Source organism: Ixodes scapularis, unplaced genomic scaffold (assembly GCF_016920785.2).
Source record: "Ixodes scapularis isolate PalLabHiFi unplaced genomic scaffold, ASM1692078v2 PGA_scaffold44__24_contigs__length_19508400, whole genome shotgun sequence".
Lineage (NCBI taxonomy): Eukaryota > Metazoa > Arthropoda > Arachnida > Ixodida > Ixodidae > Ixodes > Ixodes scapularis.
The window spans coordinates 17299732-17319637 of NW_024609873.1; the positions used below are offsets into that span (position 1 = coordinate 17299732).

General features: G+C 41.2%; 1 protein-coding gene across 1 annotated transcript in view; it reads left to right on the top strand.

The window, feature by feature from the left end:
- Nucleotides 1-394: 394 nt before the first annotated feature.
- Nucleotides 395-19906, top strand: part of LOC8032982 — a 31820-nt gene continuing 12308 nt past the window's right edge. Inside the window, exons 1-2 of the mRNA XM_040217095.1 lie at nucleotides 395-454; nucleotides 572-631. Of these exons, the coding sequence (XP_040073029.1) occupies nucleotides 395-454; nucleotides 572-631 (120 nt within the window). The remainder of the gene's footprint in view (nucleotides 455-571; nucleotides 632-19906) is intronic.

The following is a 19906-nucleotide window of genomic DNA, read 5'->3' on the forward strand; positions in this document are numbered from 1 at the left end:
TCCCATCCTCCTCCTCAAGAGCTGCGCTCTAACCGGCATGACAGGGAATTCTAAACGGCTTTCATTTTTTTCTTCGTTCCTGAATTTTCACCATGTTAAAGTTTAGAAAGCCGTTTGCCGTTGCTTTATCCTTTCTAAAGAGGAAAATAACACTTAGTTATCGGGTTACTTTCCGGGTCAATATAGCTTGTGTCATCTAGATTTCTTTTTTTTTTTTTCTTATGTAAATGGTATAATAAATGTATACCTATTTTTTCTGACAGTGTAAGAGTTTTTGTGTGAAGTCAACCTTCATCACAAAATAATGCTCATGTTTTGTGATTTTCGTTTCGTCTCTTATTAACTAATTTAAAAAGAATTAAAGCGAATTTCCATCTTTTTATTTGCGACGACAATGCAGGTGCTCGCGGGTTATCTCAGACTCAACGAAGACTTTCCAATGACTCCACGGGCTGTAACTATCGATATCACGAGCCCCAAGAATTCCCATCAAAATATTGTTCCTGTATTTTTTTTTTTTTTTAATTTTTTATATCGGAAGTCTTTACTGATGCACCTTTCCTTCTTTCAGGTGTGTTTACTAGCGTCTCTGCTTTTGGCCTCCGTCGACGCCGGCTACGAGGACCAAGAGGTACAGTTCATTATTCCTCTTTTTTTTTTCTTTTTTTTCTTTTTTGACGTGATGTCCGCAACGTTTAGTCAAATATAATCACTGGCAGAATGAAAACGGCCTCCAGCACGCGCTACATGCCTTCCGCCGTGCTTTGGGTGCACGCGCTCGAGGTCGTTCACACTGGAAAGGGACAACGGAAGCTCCCCTCCCTGCAGCATTTTCACCTTTTTAGTGACTATATGCTGGCTAATTATAAAACACCTGTGACGGCTATGCTTTATACTCCAGGTTGTTCGTTGTCTGCACACAGGTTTACAAAAACTCGCACCCGGGTGGCGTGCTGAGCTGAAAACCGCCTAGAGCACTACAGTGGAGGCTGGCGGCGAGCAGGCTAATCGCGATAAGCAATGATATCGAAGAAATATAGGTTGTCCCAAGTCACCAGGCTCGATCTAGAATGGACCGTAAAAATCGGCGCCTGGACGTAGCCATTTAAACTTCTCGTCAAAGGTGTCTTTCGCAGGTCCGTTTTTTCACGTAAATTTACAAAGCGTAGCTTCCTTTCTTTGAAAAATATGGGTAAGGAACTTGCTATGGTCAACGGCAGGCGACGACGCAGTCGACCAAGTCGAGTGGCGGGGCGCGTTTGGCGCTCGTATTGGTAGATGGCGCTACCTCTCATCGAGTCTGCTCGCGACCAAAGTGGTTTATTAAAATGAACATCATCCTTTTGTAATATTCCTTTGGTTAAAAAATAAATTCTTACAATAAAATAAAGTCTAAAAGTTAACAAGCAAGAAAAACGCGTTTCCATAACGACGGCGCTTTTACTGCCAACGAATTTCGTTTGCGTGTCGTCTGCTTTCTTTCGCTGATCGGCTACACCTTCGAACGCTGCTCCCGGCGCCATCTACCAATACGCACTCCAAACACACCTCGCACTCCAAACACACCTCGCAACTCGACTTGGTCGTCTGCGTCGCCGCCCGCCGTTGAGTCTGGAAAGTTTCTTGGCCCCATTTTTTACAGAAAGGGAGCTGCGCTTTGTGATTTTATAAGAACAAAAACGACCTTTGAAATACACCTTTGACGAAAAGTTTAGATTGGCACGTGAATGGCGTCGATTTTCACGGTCCATTTTAGATCGAGCCTGGTAACTTGGGACACCCTATATATATGAACGACGACCACCCGCGGGAATGAGCTCGAAACCAGTGGGCAGACGACGAACGGGATGACCGGATATAGAAAACGCACGGTAGTCGCGTTCGTTTCATTATAATTATTTCACCATCTCTAAGATTAACTCTAAAATATATATTCATTCAACTTTTATACAACACCAAACAAAACATTTTGAGTGCGGAATTGCAGGTATGTACGTTTCAAACTTGAATTCCACAAGACGCGGGCTAAATTTGCTGGTTCTTGGGACCGCACCTTGTAAGTATGAAAATTTTGTCACGCAATAGCAAAGTACTGACTTTTTTTTTTTTAGTTAAAGGACGTATCGTAAACCAACTAAACGTTTGTTCTCAGAGGGAACGATACAAGATGAGCACGACCAAGTCCCCAAACTCAACTTGGAAAATATTTATGGTTTCATCACGACGGTCCCGTCCACTGCCGTATCGCGGCGCTTGCTCTGCCGAAAAGACGATATATTTAAAGAAAGTATCGCTCGAACGCGTAACCGAAGCGGTAGCTGAGTGATAGAGACAATAAAAAGGCGGGTAGGTTTGCCCGGACCACACCAATGCATAGCGTAATGTGGCCAGGAGATTTAATACCAGCTCCACATCGTGAACAGCGGGATCGGCAGCCGAATGTGTTAGCCCGCCGGAGCTCGGAGCACGTGGAGCAAAAGCTCCCGCCGCTGAAAAGAGAGGAATACGGGCACTGTCGGTACCACGTTTAAGCTGAGACCGGAAGCTCCTCTGCCTTTAGCGCGTGCTCGCTGGCTTCCGCGGTGCTTTGATTGCGCGTGGATGCGCCTTCACACTTGTGTTAGCAAGGGTAGAAAGCTCTCGCTGAAGGCGGAGCTTCTAGTCTCAGCTTAAGTGCGAACAGAGTATGCGGACCGCAAGTTCGACTGCTTCTTTTTTAGAGGTTGTGGTGACGTCAGAACGCCAAGCTGTTATTTGGTTCTGAATGTAAGATAGTGGGTAGACCTCAAGGCAGCTTGCTTTGAGGTCTACCCGCTATCCTTCACTCGGAGCCAATCAGGGCTCGGCGTCTCTCTGACGTCACCGCAACTCTTGGGCAGGAAGCAGACGACTTTCTCTCCGAATAGATTTTTACGCCATCACAGCAGAATCAAGCGCAAACCGCTTATTGGACACGAGCGCTGACGCCGAAGTCCGGCTGGGCGTCGTGTCCAATCGACACGTCAGAGGACGCACGACGTCGGGCTCGGGTCCAAACCGCTGAGTTGGCGTCATCCGACTGTTACTACGTTTCATGGAGAAAGAATACGATGAGAAAGTAGGCATCGATTATTCTAGGATAGTGTCGGTTCAAGCCATCGAGGCAAAAAGCTAAAAGCTGAATGCGTATTTTTCTGCTCGGTATATAATTGTTCTGTTCCGACTCCTGAATGGTGCAAACAAAAAGTTCGCATAAACGGCTATCGAATGATAAAACTGGAACGGATAGATTCGCTCGCCCAAATATAATGTGAGCATAACCACGGCAAACTTTGTTTAGGGAAACTGGTTTGAACTTGACATACTGACGGTGCTCGCTCCTGTATACATTCTCAGACACGTGCAGTAAAATAATAAAGATGGTTGATTAGAATTGTAATGGGCACTAAAGCTTCAACGCTGTAATAAAACACAAAATATAACACTTTTTCTTTCAGGTTTTTTTTTGTTTTGTTTTTAGGTGGCAAATGTTTAAAACAGAAAATGACCCTGAAATTACCGGAATTATTCCTGTAGGGTACCGTTGTCTACTTCGGTGGACGTCAGAGCGCGAGGAGAAAGAAACAATTAGTGACTTAAATAACTAAAATTTGCTAAGTAACGAGGTGGCCAACTGAGCCAGTTGGTTGAGGTATTTGGGAAAATACGTCAATATATGGGGAAAACAGCTTAGAAAACAAGGAATAAGAAAAAGAACAAATACGACAGCATTGTCTTCTCGTGTTTGTTCTTCATCGTAGTATGTGTTTTCTGAGCCCTTTTCCTCATCATGTATATCGCTAACTAGGCACGTAGCCAGAAGGAAAACCCATGCGGCCCGCCCCCCCCCCCCCCCCCATCTCCCCCCCGAACCAAAGTCCTGGTTACATGCCTGCCGCTAACTAACCATTTCAGTATTCTTAGCTGGCATATTCCAATCGGGGTTTTATATATATATATATATATATATATATTCTCGGTAATATAGCCCAGATGGGTTATTAGATTTTATAAACAAATATATGCTTCGAGTTACCACTTCGTGGGAAATTCGTCATGTGATTACTTGAAGACGAAATTGTTTTCTATAATCTAACTACTCATCTGGCCTTCATTAACGACGGCCTACAAATTTCTTATAGAAATATGTCGTATAAAATATAATTAAAATCTTAGTACCGAATTTTAGGTAATTGCTAAGTATTTCTGCATACCCTCGCCCTGGCGTCCGTTGCCGAAGATAACGTTATTCTGCAGGAATATTTACTTTTTAATTCCAGACTCCTTTTCGTTTTGAATAATTGCCGTCTTAGAAGAAAAAAAAATACCCTGTATCTGTATATTTAATTTTATAAAACAGGTTGCATTTGTAACGCTGAGACGTGTCCCCATTTACGAAATTCTCATACCTCAATTAGCTTTTATTAGTTTTTGTTTTTGCATTTTGTAATGCATACGTGCGTTTCAGCAGTAATTATAAGAGCAGCGGGGAAAACGAACGACTTGAAAACGTAAAATCCTATGTTCTGGCGCAGCCCGAGCAAAGCAAGAATTGCGAGAGCGTGCGCCCCCCGTTCTCCTGCGGTTGGCGGACAACCTTCGTGCGGAGAGACCTTGTCCAAGGAGAGACATATACCTAAACGTTTGCCCGAGCTTATCCGACTCGAAAATCGGAGAGCGAGCACATTGCACGCGCGGCATAATTTATTCCTGGTTTACTCCTTTGCTTCGCTTTTTTCTTCTTTTTTTTTTTTTTTTTTTGCGTGTATAGGCCATATGTTTTCGCGCGCTCGGATAGACTGGTCTCAATCGTTTCCTGATTACAATTTGTTTTCTTGTTTGAGGTCGCTGCTTACGAGAAACGTGTCAATGAGCGCTTACGAATCTCCCAGAGAAGACGATTACTGTGTGTTCTTGGTTCTCCACTAAGTTGACAGTGCGGTGGAAGTTACTTGTTCGTTGGACGAGCCATTAAGTTATTTTTTGTTGGTCCGTGAAACAACCAGAATCACGGACCTCGAGAAATTGCGTTTTATCAAATAAAAAAAAAGAAAGGATGCCGCGCATGTTTGCAAACGATCTATATCTTTCGCACGCAGAAATCCTGTTCAGAAACTATAGTACTCTCAATATTAATAACGTTTTTGTTTGCAAGCTATCCATGAGAACCGAACATCATGTACCAGATTTTTCTCGTGTAATCTGCGGCAGCATCTAGTAACCTACCAAGTTTCATATCTAGACTATTGACAAGTTTCGAGGTTTCGATTGAACACCGGAAACGAAATGTTGACCTACAGTAGCCTTCCGAATTTCTTTTATCCTAGCGATATTCACATGGACACGTTGAACCTTCCGGGGTTACGTGTCATCTTATGTACATTTTTCTTTACGATAGGTTGTTCTGATTAACTATATTGTTTGAGTCGGTTACTGTGCATTTTTCTTTCTTTTTCCGTTTTCTTTTTTTTTTATTTCTTTTTAATTTTCGTTCTTGCGAAGCGCTGGATAGTTATTATATTATGCCTACTTCGCATTCACTTTCCTTTTGAGCTGCTGCTACAGAATGTATGAAGGCCGAGAGCTCGTCAAATCGTCTAATGCGGCTCTATTCTTTTATTATTATTTTTGGGAGGTGTTGTTTGATAGATATGGGAACAAACTATATTATAATATATTACATACATCTACTTTTCGCCGCGTGATCAGGCTCCCTCCCCTACCCACACGCAGAAAGCGGGGTCAGGCGATGAAAGAAAGGCGGATGATTGGTCCTTGGAGAGCGTACCTGCCACCGCACTACCAGTGAACACTCCGTTCAGTGAAGCAACGGTGCAGAATTAATGGATATCAACCACTGTCGTAGAGGAAGGGTTAAAGGGGCTGATTTCGACCTGCTCGCGATTGCGCAGAGTTGCTTCCGACTCTGCGTTTGTGGCTGAAAATAATTGTAGACGTTTGGGCTTAATGTGACGGGCCGCGCCATTGCAGGTAGACCGAAGCACAGAGGCCTCGTTGCAAATAGGTGTACTGGGACGCACCGGCCGCTAGACTAACCTGTTTCAGGTGTCTGGTTCGTAGAAATCATAGATTCCACGAAGTCCGATGGGCAACCCATTCTCTTCGTTGAGCGCCATTGCTTCAAAACAGTAGCGCATTAGTAATAAAAAAAAAACGCAAATTTTTCGTTTCTTTTTTTTTCTATTTTTCATATATGATGGTTGATTTTATCTGAACTCAGACACAAATTTTGGGTCGAACCTTTAATTTTTGTCAAAAATATATATGTTCTCGGGCAATTCCTATAATAAAAGAAAATGCAAACGGCGAGTTCGTCGGATTTTTTTGTTCTCAAGTTATGGACCATTGAAGCGGCCAAGGTGGGGAAACAGGCTTTTTCCAGCTTATCGGGGGTGCCATATTTCACTCCATCCCTTTTCCCTAACTTTTACGCTACATCAATATAAATGTTTGGAAACACTCTCGAGAAATGCTTTTTTATGCTAATTAAGCGTCTAGGTCATAAAATCTTTCATTTATTTTTTTGTCTTTTTTAATTGTTAAACCACCTCTCTGCGACGATATTTGACAAAGTTCAGCAAGCTGTGCTGCGTGACCTAATTAACATATTTGTATGATCTATGCATCACCGTAAAGCTCCAATTAAGCTCTTAATTTTGAGTATAATTTTAGTATTTTTGCAATAAGTATATAACCCACAACATGTGCCTGAAAAACTAATATTTCAAAAAACAAGCAAATTTGGAGTTAATTTTCTAAAAAAACACACATTTTATTTCTTTTATTTTTCATTCACAGTTAGGTCCTGTAGTCGTCTAACAGGAACTACCAACAGAAATTGTATTATATTGTTCGTATGGCCGCTACTAAGAGTCGAATCTCATGTTATGAGCGTTTTAAACGGGACTGCGCACAGGCGTTGTGCTGAGCAGAATTTTGGCCTACGTATGTTTTTTTTTTTTAATTTATTGTTAGCAGTTATCTCAATATCCAACCATAAGCATTAATGAAATTCAGAGTAGTGCACTTAAAAAAAAGGTTTAGAAGTCCGTATCCACAAGTGCGGGCTTAGCGCTTACTTCTAATTCAGGGGAATGCAGATCGTTAGAGAATTCCTCTGGGGCCTTTTGCTTTCGCCTTTGAGTCCGAAATACCGAACTTGATATGTAATTGTAATATTTTCTTATGTCAAACAGATATTTAGGGCATATACATACGTATGATTCAGTATCTGACGCTTAGGAAGTACGGCTTATTTTGTGCACATACGTACTCTTTCGTAGAAAAACGAGCATTTCGTAGCGTAAGGCTTCAAATGTGTTAGTCGTGTGATTAGGTTTCATTTCTATTTTTAGTGATTCATGCCGGGTTACTTAGACTTTTCCCTCTTGACTTAAGTTTGTCCGGGAGTCTAGATGTTACGTATCTTCTCCGTCAATATATAGGGCGAAGCTCACACACCTTGCAACTTACCCCAGTGCCAAGTAAATAAATATTGTTAGGATAAATATTGTTGCACACTGGCTTTTATGCGTTAAGATATTGAGGCACCCACTAACATTAAATAGAAAACCTTACATAGGTCAAAATTCTGCTCAGCCGAGCTTCTATGCCAAGTCCTGTTCAAAACGCTCATAGCACGAGATTCGAGTCCTAATAGCGGCCACACAAACATTATATTACAATTTCTGTTGGTAGCTCCTGACAGACTACTATATTACCGAACTGTGAATACAAAAATCAATCAATTAATCAGTCAATGCTTATTTTCCCCTTGTGCTAGCCAACAGTTCAAAAAGGGTTAAGCTCAAACACTTGAAATACACACAAGATACAGAGTTGACAAAATAAAGAGTTGTGAAAAAAGAACATGCAAGCACGCAAGAATGTATATATGCCAACTAAAAACACATCCACCGAAATGATCGCTCTCCGAAAAACATGTTTGTACGAAGGATATCGATGCCAGTAAATTGGGTGTTTAAAACATGTTGGATACGCGAAACCGGCGATGCGTTTCAAATGAGGTCTGGGTAAAGTACTCTTTGATTTCTAGAGTTCGTTCTAAGTGGAAAGCGAACAAAGGTGAGGAGAGTACGGCTGTCTATTGCATTATGAATTAGCCTATGTAAAAACTGAATATCCCGAATAGAGCTTCTTTTACCTAAGGTGCGCAATGTTCATTTTGCTAAAATCGAATTATATTCAGAAAAACAATATGAAAGAAATAAAACGAGGGTCTTTTTAGAATATCGACTTCAAACTTGCAAGTTTTTCTAAATTTTTGTTTTTCAGACAAATGTTCCGCGGTATATGTGTAGCGCAAAACATTAAAATTATATTCAAAAGCTAGAGCTTAGTTTGAGCTTTACGATGATGTGAAACTCCTAAAAAAATATATTGATTAGGTTACACAGCATAGCTTGCTGAATTTCGTCAGATATTGTTGCAGTGAGGCGGTTTTGACAATTAACCAACTTTAAAGATATTATGACCTAGACGCTTTATTAGCATAACTCGCCGTTTGCATCTTCCTTTACTAAAGAAATTAACAGGTAGGTACTAAAAATTTCAGAGGAGTTAATTAGGACTTAGTTTATTTTTGTGAGTCACTAGTATTACTGGCGACAAGTGAATGCAAACCAAAATGTGAGCGTTTACAGCCGCCGTGCAAACAAAATATTACATTCTCTGTTTATTTTACTTTATAAAGTACTGCGTAGGTACCTAGAGAAAAACAATTAGCCAAATAGCAGTTAAGGTTTTTAGAAAATTAACCTCCAATTCGCAAACCTTTTGAAATAGTCCTTGATTTTTGAGAGCATACTGCCCTTTCTCTTTTTTACGCAACATCAAATTTGATATTATTAGAAGGAGTATACTCTAAGCTTTTTGAAAACACTAAATATATTAATGCACCTCATATAGGTCACACGGAAGACCTGGTAAACTTTCACAAATATCGTCCAAAAACGTCATATTGGCAAATTTTCTCAAATATGTTTTATATAAATAATCGCGTTAAAATTATTTATCATGGAATAATTCTGTTCACAGGTATCTAACAAAAAAAATAAGAGGCGCCAATTTTGAATAAGTGTATTTTTGAGAGTAAGTAGATTTACTGACCAAACAGTGAAACAAAATCCTTCAAGCTTTTATAGCTGCCGTACAAGCAAAATATTACATTTTCTATTTATATTGCCATATAAAGCACTGCAATAGCTAGCTATAGAAAAACAATCAGCCAAATAAAAGGTGTTTTTCTTTTTTTAGAAAATCGACCTCCACGTTGAAAATATTTTCAAATAGTCCTTGCTTTACGAGAATAGGCTACCTGTTCTCTTTTACACACAACATTACATTTTTTCTCAGTAGAAAGGGTATATTCTCAGCTTTCTGAAAATACTAAATATGTTACGATATCTCCAATAGGTCACACGGAAAAGCTAGTCAAACTTTGACAAATGTTGTCAAAGGGACTCACTTTGACAATATTTAAAACAAAAGTGACGATAAATAACCACAATAAAATATATTGACCATAAATAATCGCTATTCTGGAAGTGGTCGAAAAAAGTTACATTGCACTACCAAAAAAAGGCGAAAAGTTGAGACGAGTGAAACATGACACCTCCGACAGGCGAGAGAAACGTCAGTTTGCGCCTCGGCTGCTTAAAATGTCCTTAACTCGAGAACAGAAGATTGCCCGAACTTTCGGTTTGCACTCCCTGTCACAGAAGGGTTTTCCCCAAAACATATATTTTTTCATCAAAATTAAAAATTAGACCCTAAATCCGTACCTGAGTTAAGACGAAACCACCCATATCTATATATATATATATATATATAACGGGCATGGTGGCGGGAGGCCGAAGGCGTGGGTATAAAACTGAGAAGAAAAAACCCTTAGTGAAAAACAGCAACAACGGACGATTTAATCTTCAGATTGAATTAAGATTAAATCGTCCGTTGTTGCTGTTTTTCACTAAGGGTTTTTTCTTCTCAGTTTTATATATATATATATATATATATATATATATATATATATATATATATATATATATATATATATATATATATATATATATATATATATATGGTCGGTTTCATTTGGATTCAGGCAACGAGTGGCAGTCGTATTTTTTAATTTGCTTTAAATATTTATATTTCGTGGCGGCGCATGTTCCGAGAAGAACAATATTTTTTATTTTAATGTCCTGACATGTTTAGTTTCTGAGAAACAAAATCTCAAAGAAGCGGGAAAGAACGACGAGGTTTTGACGATTGTCGTGTGTGGCGTTTTTGAATCACTCTCAATCTCAAAGTATTCAAAAGAGAGCGTCTATGCGTCTATATTTTTTAGTGTGATATATATGCAAGTAGATAAAACTACATAATGACTAATATTCATCATTCCTCGTTCCAATCTTTGTAAAAATCCCCAAACATGCCTCCACGAACAACTGTGACCCAAATTGCGGATTTTTGTTTGAGTCGACTATGTTTAGTATCGCTTTTAAAATATTACCACGTGTAGAACATTTTATTGCCTTCCAAATTAAGTAAAATTTGTGTTTTGATCAAGTACGAGTACTGAGAAATAAATTATGAAACAGAGAGTGTTTTCACTTTTTGTTCAATTTCAGCACGCTGTATAAAAAAAAAAACATTTTTAATTTTTTTCTTTTTCTCGCGTCGCGTTCTCCTCACATCCCTCTTTTAGCCAGAACACATTTCGTTAGAAGTATTTTCTTTGGTTTTGAGCTTTAAGCCTCTCAATATGTTAAAAAAAAGAGCAAATGCCGATATTGGGTTTCGACGATTTTCGTGTGTGGCGTTTTTGAACCACTCTCAATCTCAAAGTATTCAAAAGAGAGCATCTACATTTTTTTAGTGTGATATGTATGCAAATAGGTAATACCACATTATAACTATTATTTATTATTCGTTGTTCCTATTTTTGTAGAAATCCCCGAACATGCCTCCGCCAAAACTGTGACCTAAATTGCGGATTTTTTGTTTAGTCGACAATGTTTAGTTTTTTTTTTTTAATAATACCACGTGTAGAACCTTTCATTGCCTTCCACATTATTAAAGTTTGTGTCTTAATTACGTACTAGTAATGAGAAATAAATTATGAAACAGAAAAGGTTTCACTTTTTGTTCAATTTGAGCGCGCTGTACAAAAAGGAAAGAAAACTTTTTTTTTGTTTTTTTTCTTACGTTGCGCTTTTTTACACTTTTCTTTTAGCCAGCATACAATACGATAGAGGTATATGCACTAGTTATGAGTTTTAAGCCTCTAAATATGCTAAAAAAAATACTGATGGTGGGTTTATGCTTTATACCTGTATATTTTATTCTTTATTTTAATAATCTAAGAGACGTTGAATAAATGCTCAAATAAAGTACATTAATGTCGTTTGGCGTATAATAACAAGTTCGCAATTCCACACGTCTAAAGACTATAAAATTGCAACTGCCGAAAGCGGGTTTTCAGAAAACTTTCACCGGAGCAATGATTGGAGAGGCCTCAAGCCTAACCCTATGCACTACATAATCTGTACTACGTTAGTAATATCAAAGTACAATATTGTAAAACATTAGAGTAACAGACACTTCCTGTAGAAACCTAGATTTTTAAATGCAAAATCGCAAATTTTAAATGCAAAATTCATGTTGATAAAAACAGAATAATTTTTATTTATTTTGCCCCTCTTGATCTTTTTACGTTTTATTTTTACTCTGCAAACAACTGGTGGGTTCTAAAATTATTTTTCTGGAGTTTTGCGCCTTTACAGATGCTAGAGAACAGTACATTCCGACTATGGGTTTATAACGAGTGGAATGTGTGTGTAATGTACGAGGCAGTCAGTTGTGGTGGCAATGTATTATTGCCACCACAACTGACTGCCTGACTGCCCATGAATAATTCTAGAACATAACGAGGGAAATATTCACATTGAACAGCCCTCGAAGCAGTTTGTAAATAAAGCAATATTTATTTGTTTCTTTTTATTTATTTCCTTCGCGAGACTGCCAGTCATCTGACCAAGCACTGAGCGAGAAAAGTTGAGAGGACAACCCAGTCAAGGGCTAAAGATCGACAATGATAAATGAATGTGTTCTTCCTCCCATCGTGCTCAGAAAACGCTGTAAAGCTCCTCCCATGCTTTTTACGAAATAGCGAGCGAGCCGCGGCCTTCGGGCTCTTTCCCTTGCAAGGTTTCCCTATCGCCTCTAGCGACCTTCGCGATAAGAGCTATCGGCCTCGCATAAGGGAAGAGGGGTCGGGAAGTCGCTTGGTGGGACCATCCCAAAGGAGAGAAAGAAAATACGAAAACGTTCAAAAGGCTGGTTGGCCGAGCACACTGGTATGATTATAATGCAATTAAATGCAAAGGTGCAAGCGAGCTGGACAGTAATGATGAAAACAATCCCTGGAGAAGGGTCCTTTGTCCCTCTTGTTCCCCTTCTCCAGGGATTATTTTCATCACACTGGTATACTGTTGAGATCGGACAGACACAGGAAAGCGCTTTCTCAACTTCGAGTGCCACGATCCTCCAAAGCGATGGCGGAACCGTTCAGTGCGGACCGCGTTTATTGTGCCAATTATCGACGCCGGCACAAGAAAATGGTTTTACGGAATAAGGACTTCAAGTGTGTCACCGCTCTGGATTTGAACTCACTCAGAAGAATTTTGGATCCTTGCCCTGTGCCCATCCTGGAGACTGACGAGCTGTGCATGAACTGCAGCATCTGTCATCGAACTTAACAAGTGTGTATCATCACTGGATACAGAGGTGTCGCCGTTCAGAATGCCAGATGAATTGCGAAAAAGATCTCTTCGCTCATACTCCGGAAGAAAGCAGAGCCAAGTCGAGGATGCTGTGAAGTCAAAACTACGGCGCAAGATCAGTGACGCATATGATGTGCCAGAGGAGGAACTTAATAAGACGTCTTCTAACAAAATGTGCGCGGAATGGGAAGCGAACGTTCGAACAGCATACGAGAAGAGCACTTCGATCAAGGAAAGATGTCAGTTGCTGACGTTGTTTCCGAACGAAATGACAAGGCAACAAATACTGAATGCTGTTCCTGCGGCTACGAAGTATTTGATTGACAAGTCGAGAAAGCTCAAGGCAGCTGACGGGGTATGGACGCTTCCTGATCCGTACACTTCAAACAAGTTGAAAGAATCGGATGTTGCGACAGCTCTCCGCTACTTTTTAGAAGATGAGATGGACTGCACCATCCAAAGCCCAAACAAGAAAGATGTTGTTACCATTAACATATCGGGAACCAAAGAGTGTGTTGTCAAACGCTACATGACTCGCTCTATTCGCGAATCGTATGCTCTATTGATTAAAGCTCATCCAGACGTCAAGCTTGGTCTAACAAAATTTTATACGCTGCGCCCAAAATGGGTCAAGATTGCTCCGTACCGGGACCAATGTGTGTGCGCACATTGTGCGAATGTCGAACTGCTGCTAGCTTAAATAAACCACGCGTCATCGGTACATTTCACTAAAAAGGACATCACTGCACTTTGCATGTGCTCCAACTCATCCGAAGCCTGCATGCTCCAGGAGTGCAAGAAATGCCCTGGAGCGAAGATTCTAAGTGCACGTTGTGGGGACCTTCTCCCTGGCTCCTCCGTGACCTTGCCGCTACCCGCCGCCTTACTGTCGGGCGCTCCTTCGTTCCCCGTGACCTTCGCGTTTCCTGTCGCCGTCCTGTCGCGGAACGTCCGAGCTCTCCGGGAGGAACGGGGCAAGCGCCCCCTCACCCAGCGCTGACGTCGGAGGGTCGGCTCGCAGCACGGTTCCCGATTGGACGGTCGGCGGGACAAGGACTTGGGAAGGTCTTAAAAGGGTAACGGAGACAAAGGAAGAGGGCTTGGGGCTGCCGACTTCACAAGGGACCGGTCATGGAGGCGAGCTCGGACGGCGCTGGACGCTGGCGCAGGGAGTGCGGGCACTACGTCGAGTAGCGGACTCGACAAGCGGACCGGGCAGCGACCCTGGACGACGACGTCCCCATGACGCGGTGTGGACGACCACCGCTGGGACTCGGAGAAGCTGCTGTGGCAGCGGACTCTCCCCCGGCCTCGCTGTTGACCGTCCCCCGATCCCGAAACCCCCCCAGGCAATCAGTGAGTGAATAAACCCTTTTGCCGAGAGCGAAGTATTGAAGTGTCATATTCATCCGGAAACAGGGTTTGTGGGAATCGGAGTAGAAGATGCCCGCAACGTACGCTACACCTCGATCCCGAGGAAGAAATAGAAATTGCAACGCGGGAATTGGGAGATCTGATTAAGAAAACGCTCAGTGTAGTCGTATTTATCAAATTGGCGAGAGATTGCGTCGAAAAGTATATCACCCATCAGTACATAAAAGACATTCAAAGAAAGGCAATATGGAATGCTAAGTCGAATCCGTCACCCAAGTCTATAGTGCTTCATTTCGACCTTGCCCAAAAATTGGAGCATAGTGCTCCCAAAGCAAGTGCAGGGGTATTACTGGCAAAAGAAGCAACTAAGCATTTTCACCTGCGTTGCAACGACACCCATCACTACAAAAAGTTTCGCCACCATCAGCGACGATCTTCATCACGATTCCGCGCACGCCATCTTCGCCTTAAAGAAGATTGTTGAGGTCCTCGAAGAAGAAGAACCAATCTTTACAACTTTAACATATATCTCGGATGGTGCGGTGATGCACTTTAAGAACAGGTTTCAGTTCTACGAAATGAGCGAAAGCGGCCTTCTTTCAAGGTGGTTGTTCTCTGCCAGCGGGCACGGCAAGAACGCATGCGACGACATTGGTGGCCTCCTAAAGCACCATGCCACATTACACAACATGCGAGAGCCTGCGAATGCTGCAATCCTCACTTCTAGAGACTTCGTGTCGGCGCTTACATCAAAGCAAGGCAAGACACGAATTATCGACTTGACCACCCTGGACCTCTTGAAGTTCCGAGAAGAAATGATGAAGAAGTGGGAATCCGTTGGCTCAGTGCCCGGTCTCCGTTCGTGCCACGTTTGGTACAAGCAACCATCAGAGGTCTCCACCGGGAAAAGAGTGCGAAAAGCTAGGACTGCTAAGAAAATTCATCACTGAACTTCAATCCTCTGAACGCTCTTGTCAAGCGCGTCGCATGTATATAGCTGTATTGTGCTACCTCAAACTTTATAACTTAATCGCTCACTGTAAATAAATATATCGTAAACCACCCAAAGGAAACTTCAGCTTCACTTTTTTAGTTGATAGTTATCCTACAAGAATCAAAGTAGTTAAATATCTTTATAAAAAGTTCCGAGAACCTCTGAAATTATTTGAGGTAACTGTGCCATTTTGTGTGTTATCACGCTGAGCTCGCCTGAAAGCAGAAAACCTCGAAATTTGGAAGCAACGCATTTTTAAAGCTGATCGTGTTCTATATTTTATTTAACATTACTAAAAATCAACAAATCCCTAAATCATACGTAACGCATAACGCCCTTGACGTGCGCCTTACTTGTCATTACCTTGAATGCGATACTCATAAATATATGTCACTATCTCTGATCTACAAGAAATAATGTAGTCCATAATATTATTTCCTAAACGTCTCTTAGATAATTTAAAAAAATATGTATAAAATATACAGTTATGCCCGTTAAGCCTCGAGGCCTCTTCATAACCAATAAACCCGCCATCGGCATTTGCTCTCTTTTTAGCATTTTTAATGGCTTAAAACTCAAATCTAGTGCATATACCTCTAACGAAGTGAATACTGGCTAAAAGAAGGGTGCGATGAGAACGCGACGCAAGAAAAAACAAAAAAACAAATTCAACATATTTTTTTTTATACAGCACGCTGAAATTGAACAAAAAGTGAACACACTCTCTGTTTCATAATTTATTTCTCAGCACTCGTACGTAATAAAGGCACAAATTTGCTTAATTTGAAAGGCAATGAAAGGTTCTGCTCATGGTATTATTTTAAAAGCGGTACTAAACATAGTCGACTAACAAAAAAATCTGCCATTTAGGTCACAATCGTTTGCGGAGGCATGTTTGTGGATTTTTACCAAAAGTTGGAGCGACGAATAATAAATAGTAGTTACAATGTGGTCTTACCTACTTGCATGCATGTCACACTAAAAAAATATAGATGCTCTCTTTTGAATACTTTGAGATTGAGAGTGGTTCAAAAACGCCACACACGAAAAACGTCAAAACCCACCATCGGAATTTGCTCTTTTTTTAGCATATTTAGAGGCTTAAAACTCAAAACCAAAGAAAGTACTTCTAACGAAATGTGTTCTGGCTGAAAGAGAGATGTAAACAGAACGCGACGCGAGAAAAAGAAAAAAATTAAAAATAGGTTTTTTTTTATACAGCGTGCTGAAATTGAACAAAAAGTGAACACACTCTCTGTTTCATAATTTATTTCTCAGTACTCGTACTTGATCAAAACACAAACTTTGCTTAATTTGGAAGGCAATGAAAGGTTCTACACGTGGTATTATTTTAAAAGCGGTACTAAACATAGTCGACTAAAAAAAAAAATCCGCAATTTAGGTCACTGTTGTTCGCGGAGGCATGTTTGGGGATATTTACAAAGATTGGAACGAGGAATAATAAATATTAGTTATTATGTACAGGGTGTCACAAAAGAAAATTTACACGGTCTTTTTCGCCACAAAAATAAACTAGGCATCGCCGAACGCTCATTCTCCGCCCAAAGGTAGAGCTAGAGGTCACAACCAGATGCCAAAGTTTGAGCGCGATCCGATAACTCAATCAAAAGTTATAAGTGATTTTCTGAAAATTTCAATGGGAAAATGGAGCCCATTTTCGCCCGTTTTCGGTTTCTGGTGCCATAGAACCCCATGTGTTTGAAAACGCCGTCGGCCGCCATTTTCCCATTGAAAATTTCAGAAAATCACTTATAACTTTTGATTAAGTTATCGGATCAGGCTGAAACTTTGGCATCTGATTGTGACCTCTAGCTCTACCTTTGGGCAGGGAATGAGCGTTCGGCGACGCCTAGTTTATTTTTGCGGTAAAAAAGACCGTGTAAATTTTCATTTGTGACACCCTGTAGTTTTGTCTACTTGCATATATATCACACTAAAAAAATATAGACGCTCTCTTTTGAATACTTTGAGATTGAGAGTGATTCAAAAACGCCACACTCGACAATCGTCAAAACCTCGTCGTTCTTTCCCGCTTCTTTGAGATTTTTTTTTCTCAGAAACTAAACATGTCAGGACATTAAAATAAAAAGGATTCTTCTTCTCGAAATATGCGCCACGAAATATAAATATTTAAAGCAAATTAAAAAATACGACTGCCACTCGTTGCCTGAATCCAAATGAAACCGCCCATATATATATATATTGTTACCCAAAGTGTTACCCCCCCCACTCCCGGGCCCTGTTCTAGAACTTCCTAATATCATTCGAAGAAACTGAGAATAAATTTTACCGCGTGGCAGGTGTGTTGGTCGGTTCAAAAACAAATTTTCCGAACATAATATATATATATATTATTTTCAGAATACTTATTTCTATCTAGAACAGGGCCCGGGTGCGGGGGTAACACTTTGGGAACCCCCCCCCCCCCCCCCACCGCATGGGTTATCGCGCTGCACTTGCGTCTGCGCGTGCGGAGTGCGCCACCCCAAACTGCTCGGGGGACCCAAAGCGTTGGGGCCCGCTATTGTAAGGCATTCTAAAGCTTTTCTACAACTTTATACGCTATTCTAAAACATTCGGAAACTATTTCAAAATGGTCTAAAGCTATTCTAAAACTTTCTAAAGCTACTCTAATACTTTCTAAAGGTATTCTAAAACTAAACGTTCTAGAATAAGGGGCCCCAACGCTTGGGGCGCCTGGGAAAGTCGGGTACACAACGTGCGCGACTCCCCAAAGCTGCGTGGGTGACGGAAATCGACGGAATCCCCTTATTCTGAAAAATCTTTATTATCTGCTCAGCCAATCAGGGCGTGCCACTCCTGGCGCAGCGCGGTGCACGCGCGATGCTTACAGATAGGATCGCAAGTTAAGTCGCTGATCATCTATACTATACCCTAGTTGCGTGGGCACCCTTCTGCGGTCGAACGTTGAACCAAAGTAAACGACTGGTATCGATCTACGGAAATCAAATATGTGCACTGCCAAAATATTACAATACACTAAACGGGAACCGGGATCCACTCTAAAACCGATACTAAACATGCTACCACCAGCTCGTCAACGGGTATTCAGCGGGTTGGCTGTTTTTGTGAAGCAACTTTGTGCCCTCATGTTATTTTCTTATTAAATAATGTTTCTTGTTCATACTGCCAGTTCTTTCGCCGTGTTTTTCTGTTGTGTCTTCAGATTTCTGCTTGTTGTGTTATGTTTTAGCGACCGTATTGTAAGTACTCTTCGAAGATCGCGCACGGAGTCTATTGACCCTTTTCATGGCTAATGCCCCCAGTCGGTGCTCCAGTCTTCGACATCCGAGTGAACTTCCGGTTCATAAAAAGAATTAACAAAGCCACCTTAACACCGCTGCTTGAAATGTCGATGAAACGCTTAACCCCAAATTCTCCTGGTGAACGCCAAAAAATCGAAGAAGCATGAGATCTGTTAAAAGTTTTCGAATATTCTTGTGAACCAACTTGCCTTCTCCTACACATTATATTCTACAGCCGAAGGCCCTCGTTAAGTCACCAACTTTGTTCTCCCTTGTAGCATTAATACTTTCTAGCACTAGTGACATAAACAAGCTCGACAGGCTTGCAAAGACAAAGCGATCGAAAGTCGCTTGGGACGCAAGCGGAAGTTCATGTTTGTTAACAGCCAAACGGTCGACTGACTCCCAGCTCGCTCAAATGCGTCGTGATGCCGAAGGTCGCACTCATTAGCGGTCGTAGTTGAGCCCGTTCCTGCTCAGCGAGAGCTTATGATTAGCTTCCACAACGCTTTTTTAACGTGCATCGCACACCACCAAAATTGTTGTTCTCAAAAGATAAGTTGGGGCTCGTTCTGAGCCTGCGTTTATCGTAGGAAACTCGCTTTCGGCCAGCAACTTTATGAATATGTATTAATATTTCCTACGGATGTTTGATATCTACGAAGCAAAGCAATAAGACAGCCATAGCAACTCACCTGACTGATCGGAACTGCTTTTACGACTAGGCCACTCATAGGTTTTCCGCGAAAGCGGTACAAACTTTGCGTCCCACGACGGCCATCCAGGTGATCGCAAGGATTGAGACCATGCTCGAGCCGGTAGTGTCAGTTTCGTCGTAGACTCCCGAAACAAAACTTTGAGATAGAATATCTACAAAACGATGTCAAAACGGCACAACGCATCAAAAGTAGGAAACTTACACCTCATAATTCAAAGAAACTTCCTTCACTGAAAACGATCGTAACTCTAAAAATGAGAAAATTTACCCCAGTTACTGTTTGAGCGCAGATAAGTGTAACTAAGGTCAGACTTAAATGCGGTTAAGGGTGCCTGGGTAACTAGAGTAGGGTTGGCAGTAACTGCTAAGCATGCTTAAGCGTAACCGCGATTTAGGGTGCCCGTCGGGCATCCTTATTCGCAGTTAAGAGTGGCCCCACACTTTGCGCCGGTGTAACTCGGATATATCAATATTAGTCGATGGAACCGCCATTAAATTTTTTCATGGAGCAGTAATAAAATGAGTAACATATTTCCTCGCCTTTCATTACTGCGTAACTCGAGAATATTTGTTCTGATGTGAGTAGGTTTCATCTTGTTCCCTGTACCTGAATTATTCCACCACGCCGTATATAAACCTGAACGTCTACCTTTAGAGGCCGTCCTTGCTTATGTGTTTGTTGCCCCGCTGC